The sequence below is a fragment of the Phalaenopsis equestris genome, unplaced genomic scaffold (genome assembly GCF_001263595.1).
Source record: "Phalaenopsis equestris unplaced genomic scaffold, ASM126359v1 Scaffold000228, whole genome shotgun sequence".
Lineage (NCBI taxonomy): Eukaryota > Viridiplantae > Streptophyta > Magnoliopsida > Asparagales > Orchidaceae > Phalaenopsis > Phalaenopsis equestris.
In genome coordinates this window covers 42,123-57,031 of record NW_018164670.1, presented here as the reverse complement: position 1 = coordinate 57,031, position 14,909 = coordinate 42,123, and the positions used below count along the sequence as shown (strand labels likewise).

At 33.9% G+C, this 14,909-nt stretch overlaps 1 protein-coding gene across 6 annotated transcripts in view; it reads left to right on the top strand.

Moving 5' to 3' along the window:
• Positions 1-14,909, top strand: part of LOC110023727 (dihydrolipoyllysine-residue acetyltransferase component 1 of pyruvate dehydrogenase complex, mitochondrial) — an 80,047-nt gene that overhangs the window by 38,756 nt on the left and 26,382 nt on the right. For all 6 annotated transcript variants that reach the window (XM_020723276.1, XM_020723278.1, XM_020723277.1 and 3 more), the window contains 2 exons: positions 3,125-3,194; positions 3,306-3,719. In XM_020723276.1, the coding sequence (XP_020578935.1) occupies positions 3,125-3,194; positions 3,306-3,719 (484 nt within the window). The remainder of the gene's footprint in view (positions 1-3,124; positions 3,195-3,305; positions 3,720-14,909) is intronic.

Sequence of the window (14,909 nt, the reverse complement as noted above, 5' to 3'; positions counted from 1 at the left end):
ATCTTGATGTGAAGGTGGTGTATGAAATTATGGCGCTTCATTGTCGCCACAACTATTTTAACATGCTTTCGGAATAAGTAAGTTGAACTATCTTTTATAATAACCCTCTTTTTCTTCCAGACTTCAAATTCTCATTAAATGATCCGGTGCAACTATTAGTATCGCTTATTGAACATATCTTTCTTCCCTTGAATCACTTGTCTGCTCCTTTCTAAGTCATGCAAATGATATTTTGTATCATGATACGTCACCAAAAAGCCTTATTTCATAGGATATCCAACATCCATAAGTTAATATTTTTCAAATAAAAGATTGGTAAATTGAGTTTGTAGGAGACTGTAAAATGAATAAAAATATGTAAAGGTGACTAACCTAGAGGCTTCATGGAAAAACTATATTGAAGTGATCATACGATAAATTTGAAAATACGGCTATCGTGTGCACTTTCTTCATAGCCAGCTATCACTAAAGTGAAGCACATGTTGAAGTCATGTGCTGCCATTACAGTTTGTGTGGGTGAGCCACAATGCCTAATATATGCCGCCTTCTTATTATTAGGGACACAAGCATTTACATGCGTGTCATCAATCGCTCCGATGCAGTCCTCTTATCACTCAAAAGTTTATTGATCTTGAAATTTATGAAATTTTCTAATATAAAAAAATAAAATGTAATATTATGCCAACTATCTTTATTGAAGTGAATTTTTGTTCGACCCCTTAATTTGACCTCTTTCAAACATAGATATCAAAAAATCAATTTCACATTATGTTCTCAAGTGACACTTACTCCGAACTTTCTTGGATTCTCCATTAGAAATGACTTAAAAATAACCTGAAAATAAACATACTTCAAAATTATATAAAAATTTCAGGAGTCCTATAGTTCAACAAGAAATGATAAATGATAGATCTTTGAGCATAATTTGCTCAATTGATTATATAAGTAATTAAGTGATTCTCACATAAGTAATTAGGGGAATTTACATACCACATAATTCACATGAATTCACATATCTAATACTTTAACATTCATAGTTACACTCTTACTACTAATAACCTTTTTGTTGTATGTATGTGAATGGTGGAATGTAAGCATTCATGAAAAGGAAGATTTATAAATAAAATTTCGAGATGAAAATGAATCAAAACCAAGGGCTCAGATTAGAAGTTCAGAATGGGTGCCCTTATAACCAACATTCTATGAAAGCAACACAAGTAATTTATCCTACTATCAGAAAATACTTTAATGAAAATGCTCTTTAAAATTGCTTAGGTTCACATCAAATTATATTAACCCATGCAATACTTCATGCAAGTATAAATTATATTAAAGCAATTCAATGAAATACATAGCTTCACATCAAGTACCACTGACCTATGCAATACTCAATGCAATAGTTAATGAATCTATGGAATTAATGCTGCTTTTCAGGATTGATGTATGAATAACTTATGCAATAATGAACATACATATTCTCGTATAAGTTATACTCAATGGAAGCAACACATCAGTTCACTAATTTCATGAGCAGAATTAGGATTACATCCAAACACAACAACCTACACAACACTCATGCCATGACATGCTCCGACAAAACTAGGATTATTTCATATCTGAAAACGACAACCTCCACAAGATTCATGCCAAGAAATGCCTCGACAAAAATAGATTGCTCCATGTCCAAACACACCAACCTCCACAACAAAACTCGGATTCTTGTTATTTTTCGTGAAGAAGGAAAAAAATATCAGAGCAGTCAAGCCAAATGGAGAGACCAAACACAACATCCTCCACATCTGAAAACAACTATCTCCACAACAATCATCAAATTACAAAAAAAAAACATTTCTATGCAAGGACATCATGATAAAAACCTGAATGACCCAAACAAATTTGACAACCGAAACAACTCATAATAATGTGGGATGAAATTAAGGCCAAACTTTGGCAATCGTAACAACTTAGATTAATGAGGCAAAAATAAAGCTAAAAGATGACAACCCAAACAACTCTGACAACTAAAACAACTCAAAACACTGTTTGAAATAATTTACCCTATCCAAGTGGGGTTGGTTGAGAGATTGCAACAAAGAAAAAACTAGAAGAAAAGTGAGCTCGGAACCAAGACAACAAGAAAAAATCTTAGGGGCTTGAAGGGGACCCTTCTTTCTGAAAAATGCCGAAAATCGAGCGTACAAAACCATCATATCGACACAGTTCAAACCGCACCGCATTTTGGAAACCGCACCAATCGAGACCTTAGTGCTTGGTACTAATGTAACACCATCCTTTGGACTTAGAGGCAGTTTCACCCATCCGTTCGAATCCCCAAAGTTTAGCATTGCACCATTTGCAAGCAATATCATTTATACTAGCTTGTATATCCTTGAAGGACATCATCTCCCCCCAATTTATGAAGTCATAGATGATCATGATCCTTAACTAAATTGGTGGCCTCCAACCTGTCTACTTTTCCTAATTATTGAATCTTTTTAATGTCAAGTTGTCTTCAAATTTAACAGCCATTTGAAGATAGATTTGCATTTGATAATCCTAATATATCACTTGAAATATTCCTCAAAAGTCGTGTAGCTTTTTTGCATTTAGAATATCTTTTGAAGAATGCAAGTACCTTTTCTTGTTTTGAATGAAAAGCTATTGTTTTTCCTCGCTTCAACTCAACTGGCCCTTGAGGTTGTGAGACATAGTTTTGTCCAAAAAAGACATGGAAAGGATTGTCTAGTTAAATTAATAGGATTAATGAACTTGTGAGCAGGAACCATTCATCTAATTTTTGTGGGATGGTATGTACTATGGATGATGATTACTGAACCTGAGGTGGGTGATTTGAATGCCCATATGCAAACAGAAATTATCCTTCAGTGATGATCTGCTGGGTACATGTGGAAGGACTTTACAATGATTTTGGGACTCATAGTGGCTAAAATTTGATTTTCGGCTCATGGTGCCTTGAAACAAATTAGTGGTTTTGATTTACTGGATGTTGAATCTGACTGTTTTTTTTTCCGCTATTAACTTTACTTAGATGCCAAGCATTCATATTCTATTAAATTCTTTTGTTATTGGACTTCAGTTTAATTGTCTTGTATTACCCGTGCAGCTACTTGGCAAAGATAATAACTCCTGAAGGCTCTAAGGATGTCCGTGTTGGGCAACCCATTGCAATAACGGTATAATTTCATAATAAATTGATTTCTTGCGGTATTATTTATCCTACCTTGCTCATCTATAAATTCATTTCATTTTCTTTGTTGATCACTGTTGTTGGGCTCGTTTTCTAGGTTGAAGATCTAGATGAAATTAAAGATATATCTGCAGATGCACTAAGTGGTGTTGTTAAGGCTAGAGAGGAAAAACCAGTCCAGCATGTGGAATCTAATGAACAGGATGATAACCCTGTTCATCAAAGAAATATCAGCAGATTTAGCCCTGCAGCGAAGTTGCTCATTGCAGAGCATGGAATAGATGTATCTTCTTTGAAGGCATCGGGTCCTCGGGGCACTCTCTTGAAAGGTGATGTATTGGCCTTAATCAAAAGCAGAGTTGGATCTCAACAAATAAGTCCATCTTACAAAAATAGTTCGACATCAGCACATTCTGCCCAACAAACCACAGCTTCATCATCTTCATCGAAGAAAACCCCTTTACAAGTCTCTGATGCCTATGTAGACTTGCAAAATAGCCAAATACGTAAAGTATGTTTTTTTTTTCTCTGCATGCTTCTAAGGTATCATACATTTGTAGAATATCTGGAAAACAGGCATATAATTTCCTATTAATTACTTTAAGTTTAGTTCATAGGCTTGGAAGATTTGAGATATTTATTTTGAATACTGTTTTATATTCAAATTGATTTTTACAAAGGTATGTTTATATGATAGCACTTGTGTTTCAATCTGCCACAAATTTTGTTTTTTTTCATATTTATGCTATAGTTTCACGTCAAGTGCTTCTTAAGAGAATGCAAGAGAAGATTAGATGTCATCTTTAATTTAATTTTCAAAATTTTCTTATTTTTATGACTAATTATTTGTTTTGTCTGTATTTAGCTGTATTGATCTTGTCAGTCTCACTGGATAGATAGGAACAGGTTCGTCCAAATAAGTTCTTTAGATTGTGAAGTAGTGCAAGTTTAGCTCTGAATTTACCATCTTTGTTCTTTTTCAACTATTCTGATCAGTTTGTATGCTCCAGTAGAAGTACTGCAATTGAATTAATAAAATACTTAAATATATTGATTGATGGGCTTTGTCAGTGGCATGGTTGTTTCTTATCAGACCCATCTTTATTTCTCTTCCTAAGATATTAGTATTGTTTACTGTGGAACCACTTTTCCCAATAGGTGATTGTAAATTATTGCATGTGTGAGAAATCATAAAAATATAGTTCCATCCACCACAAACTTGCAGTGCATAAAATGTGTATTTATTTTTTTGCCTTTTGATCCAATTTTTATTAACACTACCAGATTTTTTTTTTATTTGCGATTGCTTTCATACTGAACATCACTAAACCTTCTTTTTGTAAGAATTTAATTCCTTAATGGGATTTCACTCCTACCGGCACCTTTTTAATTTGCCAATTAGAAGGCTACTAACAGTTGTCACCCACCAGCAATTCCTGAATTATAATCTTTTGGAATTTTTGTTTGTATATATATCTACATTGATGACGGTACTCAATACAATACAAACATCTTGCTTTTTCCATTTCTTTGTCTTTCATACCTTGTTAGGCCTCAAAGGAAGGGCATTTTGCTTTCCAACTGTAATGTTCTTGATTGAAAGTCTTATTAACTATTTTAGTCTACCTACTTTTCAACCGTATGCCTTAGTGTTCTTATTTAAGGAACTCAGGAATCACCTTAACCATATAGTAAATAATTTCTGATTATATTTGAGATCTTTGCCATATGCTTTAATTTGCAAGCACTGATTGACTCTATGTATCCTCTGAAATTAGTTCCAATAAAAGCTGAAAGACCTTTTTTCTGCAGTTTTATGTGCTAGCTCATTTTGTATGATCATTATGTTATTTAAGTTGAAGCTTGACATAAAACCACCCCATACCCTCCCTCCTCCCCCTCTCCCTCCCTTTCAACCCCACATGACTTTATGTCTCCCACTTGGCCTCGCAAACCCATACTATGTTGTTACTCCCACAAAATTCTATAGCTGCTCGTATATATATCTTACGATTTTTCTGTTTATGCACTAAAAATTTGTGCACTGGCCTCTCACTAGGATGTTTTTATTGTATTATGGGTCAAATTCTTAGAAAGCAGATTGGATTGCGAATAAGACAACACATTGCATGCATTTTAGGATTTGGTTTGAGATGATTTCCCGTAGGTGCTAGCCTTTATGGTTAATTATTTATCCTGATAACTAAAGAGAACATTAACATAAGACATGTAGTGTGGATGTTAATTGCTTAGTGTGTAGTAGCAGCAGTTGAATTATAGATTAAGAAAATTTATCACAATTAGCTTTAAAGCGGAAGGTGTGTGTAATGATGATGAACCTACTCAAGATCTATGATTTTGTCGTCTTGAGTTATCATGGACTCTAATCTACTTAGGATGAGATAGTTCATCCTACTTGATCAAAAGATCTTTGTTGTTATACATGGGTTGCATCGTTCAAGTAGATTTTGTAGACTTAGGGTAGATGTTTGTTTAAAAGGAACCTTTAAGTCAATCATAGCTGATAGAGGGTTTCCTACCTTATTAAATATATTATAAATTCATAGCTAAATGAATAAAGCTATTAGGGAATATACGGGCTATAGTCGCCACGTAATATGATGGTGCCGTTGAGTAACAAATCACTTCGTAAGAGGGCTCTAGTCATAACCATTTTTTATAGTGCTATTGTGGGAGAAAATTATGTGGATGGAGGACACGAGCCATATCCTTATTGGCTTGAGAACTTTTAAGAGTGATTATTAGCATATAATTATATAAGACATTGACTCTCTTTCTGAGGCTATTTTAATATTAGATTTATCATCATCTATAAATTATGTGTGTGTGTGAAGGTTGGGAGCATTTTAAAAATATAACCCCCTATGGCCGAGGTTTGCTTTCAACACAATCATCATTTGGGTAAACATTATATTATTTGGATTTGTAATTTGAATACTTTAATTTTAGAAGGGAACCAATTTAGTTATAATGTGCAATGAACATGCTCATTATAGGAGTATTTGATAGATTGATTTGAACATTGTCAACTATATCTCTTACTTGCAGAGAATCAGATTTGTAATATGCATTATTGGTTTTGCATTGACATTCTTAATTCTTTATATTACAGATTATGCCAACTCTACTTTGTTCATAGAGAATCATGTCTGTGATCTTGCAGATAGGTTAAATTAGCTTGACATTCTTCACGTTATAGAACTTGTCAACTTTACTTCCATTTGTAGATTCTTAGGCTTGTGAATATAACATCATAATTTTTTCTTATAGATTTAAAATAAATTTTCTATAAATAATACTTTGACCAAATGTAAACATTTTGTCATTTTAAGCTTATCGTGCATGTGTTTATCTTATGCTTCAAGTTTTTCAATTTTAATCTCCGTAGATAGGAACAAACTTATTAAGTGGGATTTATGATGCCCTATGGACAAGGCAATCTGCTCGAAAGCGCACGACTCGATGGGTTTGAGTTTTATTTAAAAAAAGAGTTCGTATTTTGAAAATAATAAGTCTTTCAAAAGATTTACATTCTTCTTGAAGCTAGAGTAATTTAAGTTTAAAGCTTTTTGCCCCCTGCAACATTTTTTAAATAGTATATTTGAGTTTTCAGTGTGTTGGTCAGAGCAATTGTAGACATGTTTAAATTTCAAAGACTTGAGTATAATTTAGAGAACTTAGACGCCTTTCGCGATAACTTTCATGCCTATTGAGATGATATGTTTGAGTTAAAGAGTCCCGCTTGAAGCACCTATAATACTTGAAATTTTCTAAATTTTATTATTTACATGAATATTTTAATGCGGGTAAAGCTTCATTTTGGATTTTTCATTAAACACATTTTGTTTGAATGTATATATGTGTTGTAGATCTGGTGGCTTGCTTGTAGATTAGATACTTTTTTATCTGTCATTAATTTCTTAAAGAGGAGGGCTTTGTCCACACATGACTTATTTTATTTGAGTAGACATTACAAGCAATTTTTTTTTCTTGCCAGTAGAAGGACCATTTAATTCATTTTTGTTTAATTTCAAGTTCAGTTTCTTGTGTTATGATAAATTCAAGTGTAAGGTAGTTCTGCCCATCACTTTCGAGTAATTCTTTAAGTACTCTATAAGATTATTTAAAGTCCAATTTCATGTTTGGTTTCATTTAATTAAATGCAATTTGCAAGACACTTGAATGCTCAATTTTGTTCCTATTTTTGTAACTTTAGATTCACAAGGTTCATTTTGAGTTTTTTGTCTTATTAAACTCTTTAATAATATTTTAAAAACTAAAAAGATGCGTGAGTGAAGGAAGAGTATTTTGGACCCTATTTTTAAGAATAAAGGGAATGCATAGGAGTGTGCAAATTATAGAGGAATCAAGTTGATGTGTCAAACTTCAAAATTATGGGAAAGGTTAATTGAACATCGGTTAAGATGTTTTACAAAGATTTCTCCTAATCAATTTGGATTTATACTGAGCATGTCTACTATGGAAACTATACACTTCTTGAGAGGTTTAATGGAGAAGTACGAGAGAATAAGGAGGATTTGCATATGATTTTTATTGATTTAGAAAAAGCTTACGATAAGATTCCAAGAGATTTCCTTTGGGGAGTTCTAGAAAAGAAAGGTGTTGATATGACTTATATTCAAGCCATTAAAGATATGTATACTAGAGTTGTTACTTGTGTTCGGTGACCAAATATTTTCCTATTTCAGTTTTATTACATCAGAGATCTGCTTTAAGCCCATATCTTTTTGCTTTAGTTATGGATGCTCTTAGTGGACATTTACAGGAGGATATACTTTGGTGTATGCTTTTTATTGATGATATCCTTCTTCTGGACAAAACTAAAGAAAAACTCAGGAAAATTTTGAATTATAGAGGTCTACATTAGAGTCTAAAGGCCATTGTTTGAGGAGAACTAAAACTGAATAGATGAAATGCAATTTTAGTAGTGGTAGCTCTAGTGTCAGAGTTGTAACTATGAGTGATCTATTATTAAAAGATGTGAATGTTTTAGATATCTCGGGTATATTGTTCATAGTGATGGTGATACAGATGGAGATGTTATTAGTAGAATTCAAGTTGGTTGGTTGAAGTGGAGGAATGCTTCAGGCTTATTGTGTGATAGAAAGGTACCGGGTACCGCTAAGACTGAAAGGGGAACATTTTATAAGATGGTGGTGAGACCTGCAATGCTCTATGGCACTGAATGTTGGCCTTTAAAAGAGAATCATTAAACTAAGTTTAGTGTTGCCGAGATGAGAATGCTTAGGTGGATGAGTTGCTTTAAACTTAGAGACAAAATGCGAAATGAATATATCTGTGATAGGGTTGGTGTAGCTCCAGTGGCTGACAAAATTAGAGAGAGGTATCTTATATAGTTTGGTCACATTAAACGTCGACCATCTGATGATTCAGTTAGGAAAGTAGATGTTTTAGATTCGACCCATGTTAATAAAGGTAGAGTTAGACCTAGAAAGACTTGATTATATCGTGAAAAGAATGATATTAATTTATTAGAATTAAATGAATATATGACAATCAATAGAAAGGATTCATGTAGTCGACCACTTAGTGGGATCAAGACTTGTTGTTATTGTTATTGTTGAAGGTTCAATATGAGCTGATTTATTTAACTTAGGGTGCGTTTAGAACAACTGCAACTGTTTGAAGAAGTTTTTAAGTTGTTTCATATAGAAGATACTGTTAGAAAGCTGCTAATAGTGAAAGAATATGTTTGATTGGATGATTTGTTATGTTGTAGCTATTTTCGAGAAAAAATACTATAATGCACATTTGGATATGTGTTCGCTATATGTCTATAGTTTTAGTAGTAATTCTAATAAAAGTAAATTTCAACAGTTCAAACGAAGTCAGAAGTCCATTTCAAATATTACATTAAGTTTAATACATCATATAAAAAATAATAACACAATAATAAAGATTACAACAACAACAACAAATAATCCTATTATAACATTATCCATCATGTCTAATCGATCAGGTTTTCGGGAGAATTTCGTTTCGAAAGTTTCTCTCCAGACATGATCACCAACTGAAGTGAATTCTTTACTATTATTAGTCCATTGAAAAAAAATTAATTAATAAGTGCTCTTATAAGAATGGATATAAAAAAACACAAATTGATTACTCTTATATGTGAAAAAGAGACCATTGAGAATGTAAAGATTGTAAGACCATTCTAAGTGAAAATTTAAGTACTCAACTTCAATTATTAGTTCTTGATTTTAAGATGAATAGTTGTAAAATAAATAATATAATGAAATATTGTCATAAAATTTGATAAGAGCTCTTAAAAGACAAATAAAATTATTTTTACGAGTAAACTTCAAAATTTCAAGATTTGGGATGTTCATGAAGAAACCGAATCTATGTGGGATAAAGTAATAAACCCTATTAAACAAGTGCCAAAAGATGAACTTGGAGAATGAAAAAGGAAAAAAAATCATAAGTAAAAATAGTTTGTGGTAGAATAATAATATGCCTGCTTTTAATGATCTTTAGAATAAATTAGATATTGAAGATGGTGAAAAATATATGTATAAACTAGCCAAATAAAGGGAAAAAAGATGAATTAACTCAAGTGTATTATATATGAAAACCATAAAGTGCTTCTCTTATAGGAAGATATCCAAAAATATTTTGATAAAATTTTTATTGAAGTTTCTGAAAATATGATCGACCATAGTGATCTTAATATCATTAATAATAATAAATTATTAATAATAATAAATTTTAAATTTTTTTATTTTTATCGTCACATTAGTAAAATGAAGTTGAGGTGATTTTAAAGAAAACCAATGGTGGAAAATCAGCAGGACCCGATGATATCCCAATTGAAGTATGACAATATCTATATGAGATTTGAGAGTTTCTTGGTTTACTAAATTTTTAAATATTAATTTTAAATTACAAAAAATGCCCTAGGAGCGGAGAAAGAGTATTTTCGTCCCCGTTTTTAAGAATAAAGGAGAAATGAATTAAGTTGATGTATCATAATTTAAATTTATGGGAGAGGGCAATTGAACATAGGTTAAGATGTGATACAATGATTTCTCATAATCAGTTTGGATTTATGTCCAACAAATCGACAATGGAAGCATACAAGCTAAACATTTATTGAGAGGTTTGATGGAGAAATACAAAGAGAGTAAGGAGGATCTACATATTTTTTTTGTTGATTTTGAAAAATCTTACGATAAAATTCTAAAAGAAATTCTTTGGAGAGTTCTAGAAAAGAAAGGTGTTGATATGACTTATATTCAAGTCATTAAAGAAATGTATGTAGAGCTGTTGTGTTCGAACAGAAGTCGGATTGATTTAAGCACATATCTTTTTGCTTTAGTTATGAATATTCTTGCTGGACATTTACAGGAGGATGGTCCTTGGTTTATGCTTTTCATTGATGATATCCTTCTTGTGGATAAGACTAGAGAAAGTGTTTAGGAAAAAGTTGAATTATGGAGGTCTACATGGGAGTCTAAAGGCCTTCATTTGAATAGATCTAAAACTGAATACCTTATGACTGATCACATCATTAAATGGTGTGAACATATTAGATATCTCGGGTCTATTGTTCAAAGTTATGGTGATATAGATGGGGATGTTATTAGTAAAATTCAGGTTGGTTGGTTGAAGTGGAGGAATTCTTCAAGCCTATTATGTGATAGAAAAATTCTGCTTAGACTTAAAAGAAAAATTAAGATGGTGATGAGACCTGCATTGTTGTATGGTAGAATGTTCGCTTTTAAAAGACAGACATAAAACAAAGTTAAGTGTTGCTGAGATGAGAATGTTTAGGTGGATGAGTAGCTTGACACTTAGAAACAAAATGAGAATTGAAACTATCCGTGAAAGGGTTGGTGTAACTCTAGTGGCAGATAAGATCAGAGAGAGTCGCCTTAGATGGTTGGGTCACATTAAATTCCGATCATCTTATAATCCGGTTAGGAGAGTTGTTGTTTTAGATTTGACTTATGTTAAAGAAATTCAGTGATGGGCCTAAAAAGACTTGGGCATAATAAAAAATGATCTTAATGTATTAGAATTAAATGACACTCAATAAGACTCATTGGAGAAAAATGATTCATGTATCCGACGCCACTTGATTGGGATAAATGCTTGTTGTTGTGCATGTGTTCTATTTCTGGGACACCTATAAAATCTTTTCCCATAGCTACCTTATCATCTTGACGTATAATTAGAATGTTGAATACCTCAGTTAAAGTATAAAACTCTAAAAATGTTTTAAATATTTGAACTCATATTTTCTTAGAATGCAATATTTAATGTTTAATCGAGAAATTATACTATATGTGACATAGAGCCATTAAAAAAATCAAGGGCTTCGAGTCAACATAAAAAATGCATAAAGAAGGATGAATACATAATTGATCGAATACTACTTGTACTACTTGAAAATGATTCTTCTATTTAGAAACAAAATGTTCCAATTGTTCCTGTAAATTCTTGCTCCCATTGAACCATATTATCTATATGCATTAGGATCTTGATTCACTGATCTCTCAGTTCGAGAAATAAGAGGACCAGGATATCTTGATTGACTTTAAGCGTTTATTATTTAATTTTTATATGTCGAAAAGAAAAACAACATTAAGCCAATTCAAAAGAATTATTAATGTCATATGACTAACCATAGACCTCAAGAAAATAAAAAACAATTGTTCTCATATATCATAGAACATTGAAAGCTGCAAATGCAAGCACTTAGGGTCTGCAACCTTAGGAAACTGTTGCGGAGAAGCAGTTGCAGGAAACCAACTGCCTGTTTGGTGTAGCTGTGAAAATAGTGGTGGGGCTGCTGTTTCTGAAAACAATGACCATGATGCCCCTGTTGGTAATACTGTTTAAAAAAAGACTGTAACAAACGCATTTTTGAAACTTCGACATAAATTTCATTTCTAAATAAAACAAAAAAGTTCTGATACACCACTCACTTAAGAGTAAGCCCCAAAAGTGCTAAAAATTTTTTTTTGCAATAAAAATTTGAAATCAGATATTGGCCTGTGACTTAACCCTTATGGTTTTGGTTTCCCACATAAAAATCTCTCTTTTATTGGTTATCGTTGTGGGCATTCTTGAGCTAAGACCGCATCCTTTACCACTATGTAGCAATATCTCCAACACACAACAACCTCATAATCATAAAACAGACTAAACAACCTTCGAAAACATAAACCACAGGAATCTATCTCATCAATTAAACATCAACAAGACAACGAAAAACAATACACCACTCCAATATAGGGATTCTCAATAGGTCGCAATCAATCCAATATCCATATAGGAAAACAAAATAAATGAACAAAACCAAAATGCAAGGCATAGCTCACAGGCAAAAGAACGAGCTAAGCCCCCTTTGAAGCAGCCTCCTCGATCGCTCTGCGAGCATGCACAATGTTCCTGGCCTTATCTGCCGTCACTGACAACTGGCACAGGGCAATCTTAAACTACAACCAAAATCAACAGAAGATCACCAACCTGAAACATATGTTCTAATTCTGTGTCATTAAATCAAATCAAGAAGAAATCTCGCGTCACCTTCGAAATGGGGGGAACCGGAGGCCGGAGAGTGGCGGGAAACCTAGCCTCTTCAGGCTTGAAAGCAGATGCCATGGGAGAGAGGACGGTAAAGCGACGAGCAGCAGTTGAAGCTTGTGGTGTCTTTGACAACCAACTAGGGTTTCTGCGGACACGAAGCAATGAGAGACGGAGTTGATACGAGGGTAGAAGCTGGAGAGTGCGCGAGGTTATTGTACTTAGGGAGGGGCACAGGGGTAAAAGCAGCGTCGATGAAGCTGGGCCGTGGCATATAGGCCGCTATCCCCGTTTGCACCAAACCACTGGAAGCGGCGGAGGCACCGCCACCCCAAACGTGAAAAAAAAAGGTGCGGTTCACTGCCTCGCTGCATACCCCCTCGTCCCCACAAACACATCCTTAGTTTCCAAAACTTCCTAAAAATATGGCTTACTGCATACATAGATGTGAATTTTTTGAATAACTTTCTTCTCAATGAATACATAGATAATTCACCTATAAATAGGCGTTTACAAGAAATAAAACAAGGAAAGAAATCTTCCTACAATTAAGTAATTCCTATAATTATAGAATAAACATAAATACCTATAATTAAGAATTACTATTTTTATACTATCACAAAATATAGCAAGTACTAAATAACATTAAAGTAAATAATAATGAGCGTAATTCCACACTCCCCCTCAAGATGGGTTGTACAGATTGTACATGCCCAACTTGTTGGTTAGCTCATCAAAACTGGACTTAGGGAGAGCCTTGGTGAGAATGTCTGCGGTTTGGTCTCTAGAAGGAGTATAGACCAATTCAATGATTCCATTGTCCACCTTCTCTGAAATGAAGTTCCGATCAATCTCAATGTGTTTCGTTCGGTCATGATGAACAGGATTCTTTGCGATACTTATTGCAGCTTGATTGTCACAGAACATCTTGATAGAATTTTCTCCCATAATTCCAAGCTCTTTGAGAAATCTTTTGATCCACATTCCTTCACAGATTCCAAGTGCCAGTGCTCTGTATTCTGCTTCTGCGCTACTCCGAGAGACCACCGATTGCTTCTTACTTCTCCATGTCACTAGATTGCCGCATACATACGCGCAATACCCAGAGGTTGATCGTCGGGTGGATATATCTCCTGCCCAGTCTGCATCAGTAAATACTTCTACCTTTTGACTATCATTCCTTTTGAATAATAATCCTTTCCCAGGTGTCATCTTTAAGTATCTTAAGATACGGTTGACAGCTCCCATATGTTCCTCAGTAGGACAGTTCATGAATTGACTTACTATACTTACTGAAAAACTTATGTCTGGTCTGGTGTGAGATAAGTAAATAAGTCTTCCAACAAGCCTCTGATATCGTCCTTTGTCGACAGGTAAACTATCATTCTCCATTCCAATCTTTTTATACGGGTCTATTGGAGTGTCTATTGGTTTGCATCCAAGCATACCAGTTTCTTTCAATAGGTCCAATGTGTACTTCCTTTGAGTTACGGCTATCCCCATTTTGGATCTTGCAACTTCCATTCCCAAGAAGAACTTCAAGTCTCCGAGGTCCTTGATTTCGAATTCATGGGCTAAAAACTTCTTCAGCTTTGTCAATTCTTCAATATGATCACCGGTAAGAATGATGTCATCAACATACACAATAAGAACAGCAATCTTCTTCTCAGATCTTTTTGTGAACATTGTATGATCAGTCTGGCTTTGAGTATAACCGCACTTGATTACTGAATTGGTGAATTTTGCAAACCAAGCACGAGGAGATTGTTTGAGACCATACAGAGATTTCTGGAGCTTGCATACTTTGCCACTAGGGAAGGACTCTTCAAGACCAGGCGGTAAATCCATGTATACATCCTCTTCAAGATCTCCATTAAGGAATGCATTTTTGACATCAAGTTGCATAAGGGGCCAGTCTCGGTTTGCTGCAATGGAGAGTAGGATTCTAATGGAGTTCAGTTTGGCTACTGGGGCAAATGTCTCTTGGTAGTCAATTCCGTATGACTGGGTATAGCCTTTGGCAACCAGTCGGGCTTTTAACCGATCTATGCTTCCGTCTGCCTTACATTTGATTGTAAATAACCACCTGCATCCTACTGGTCTC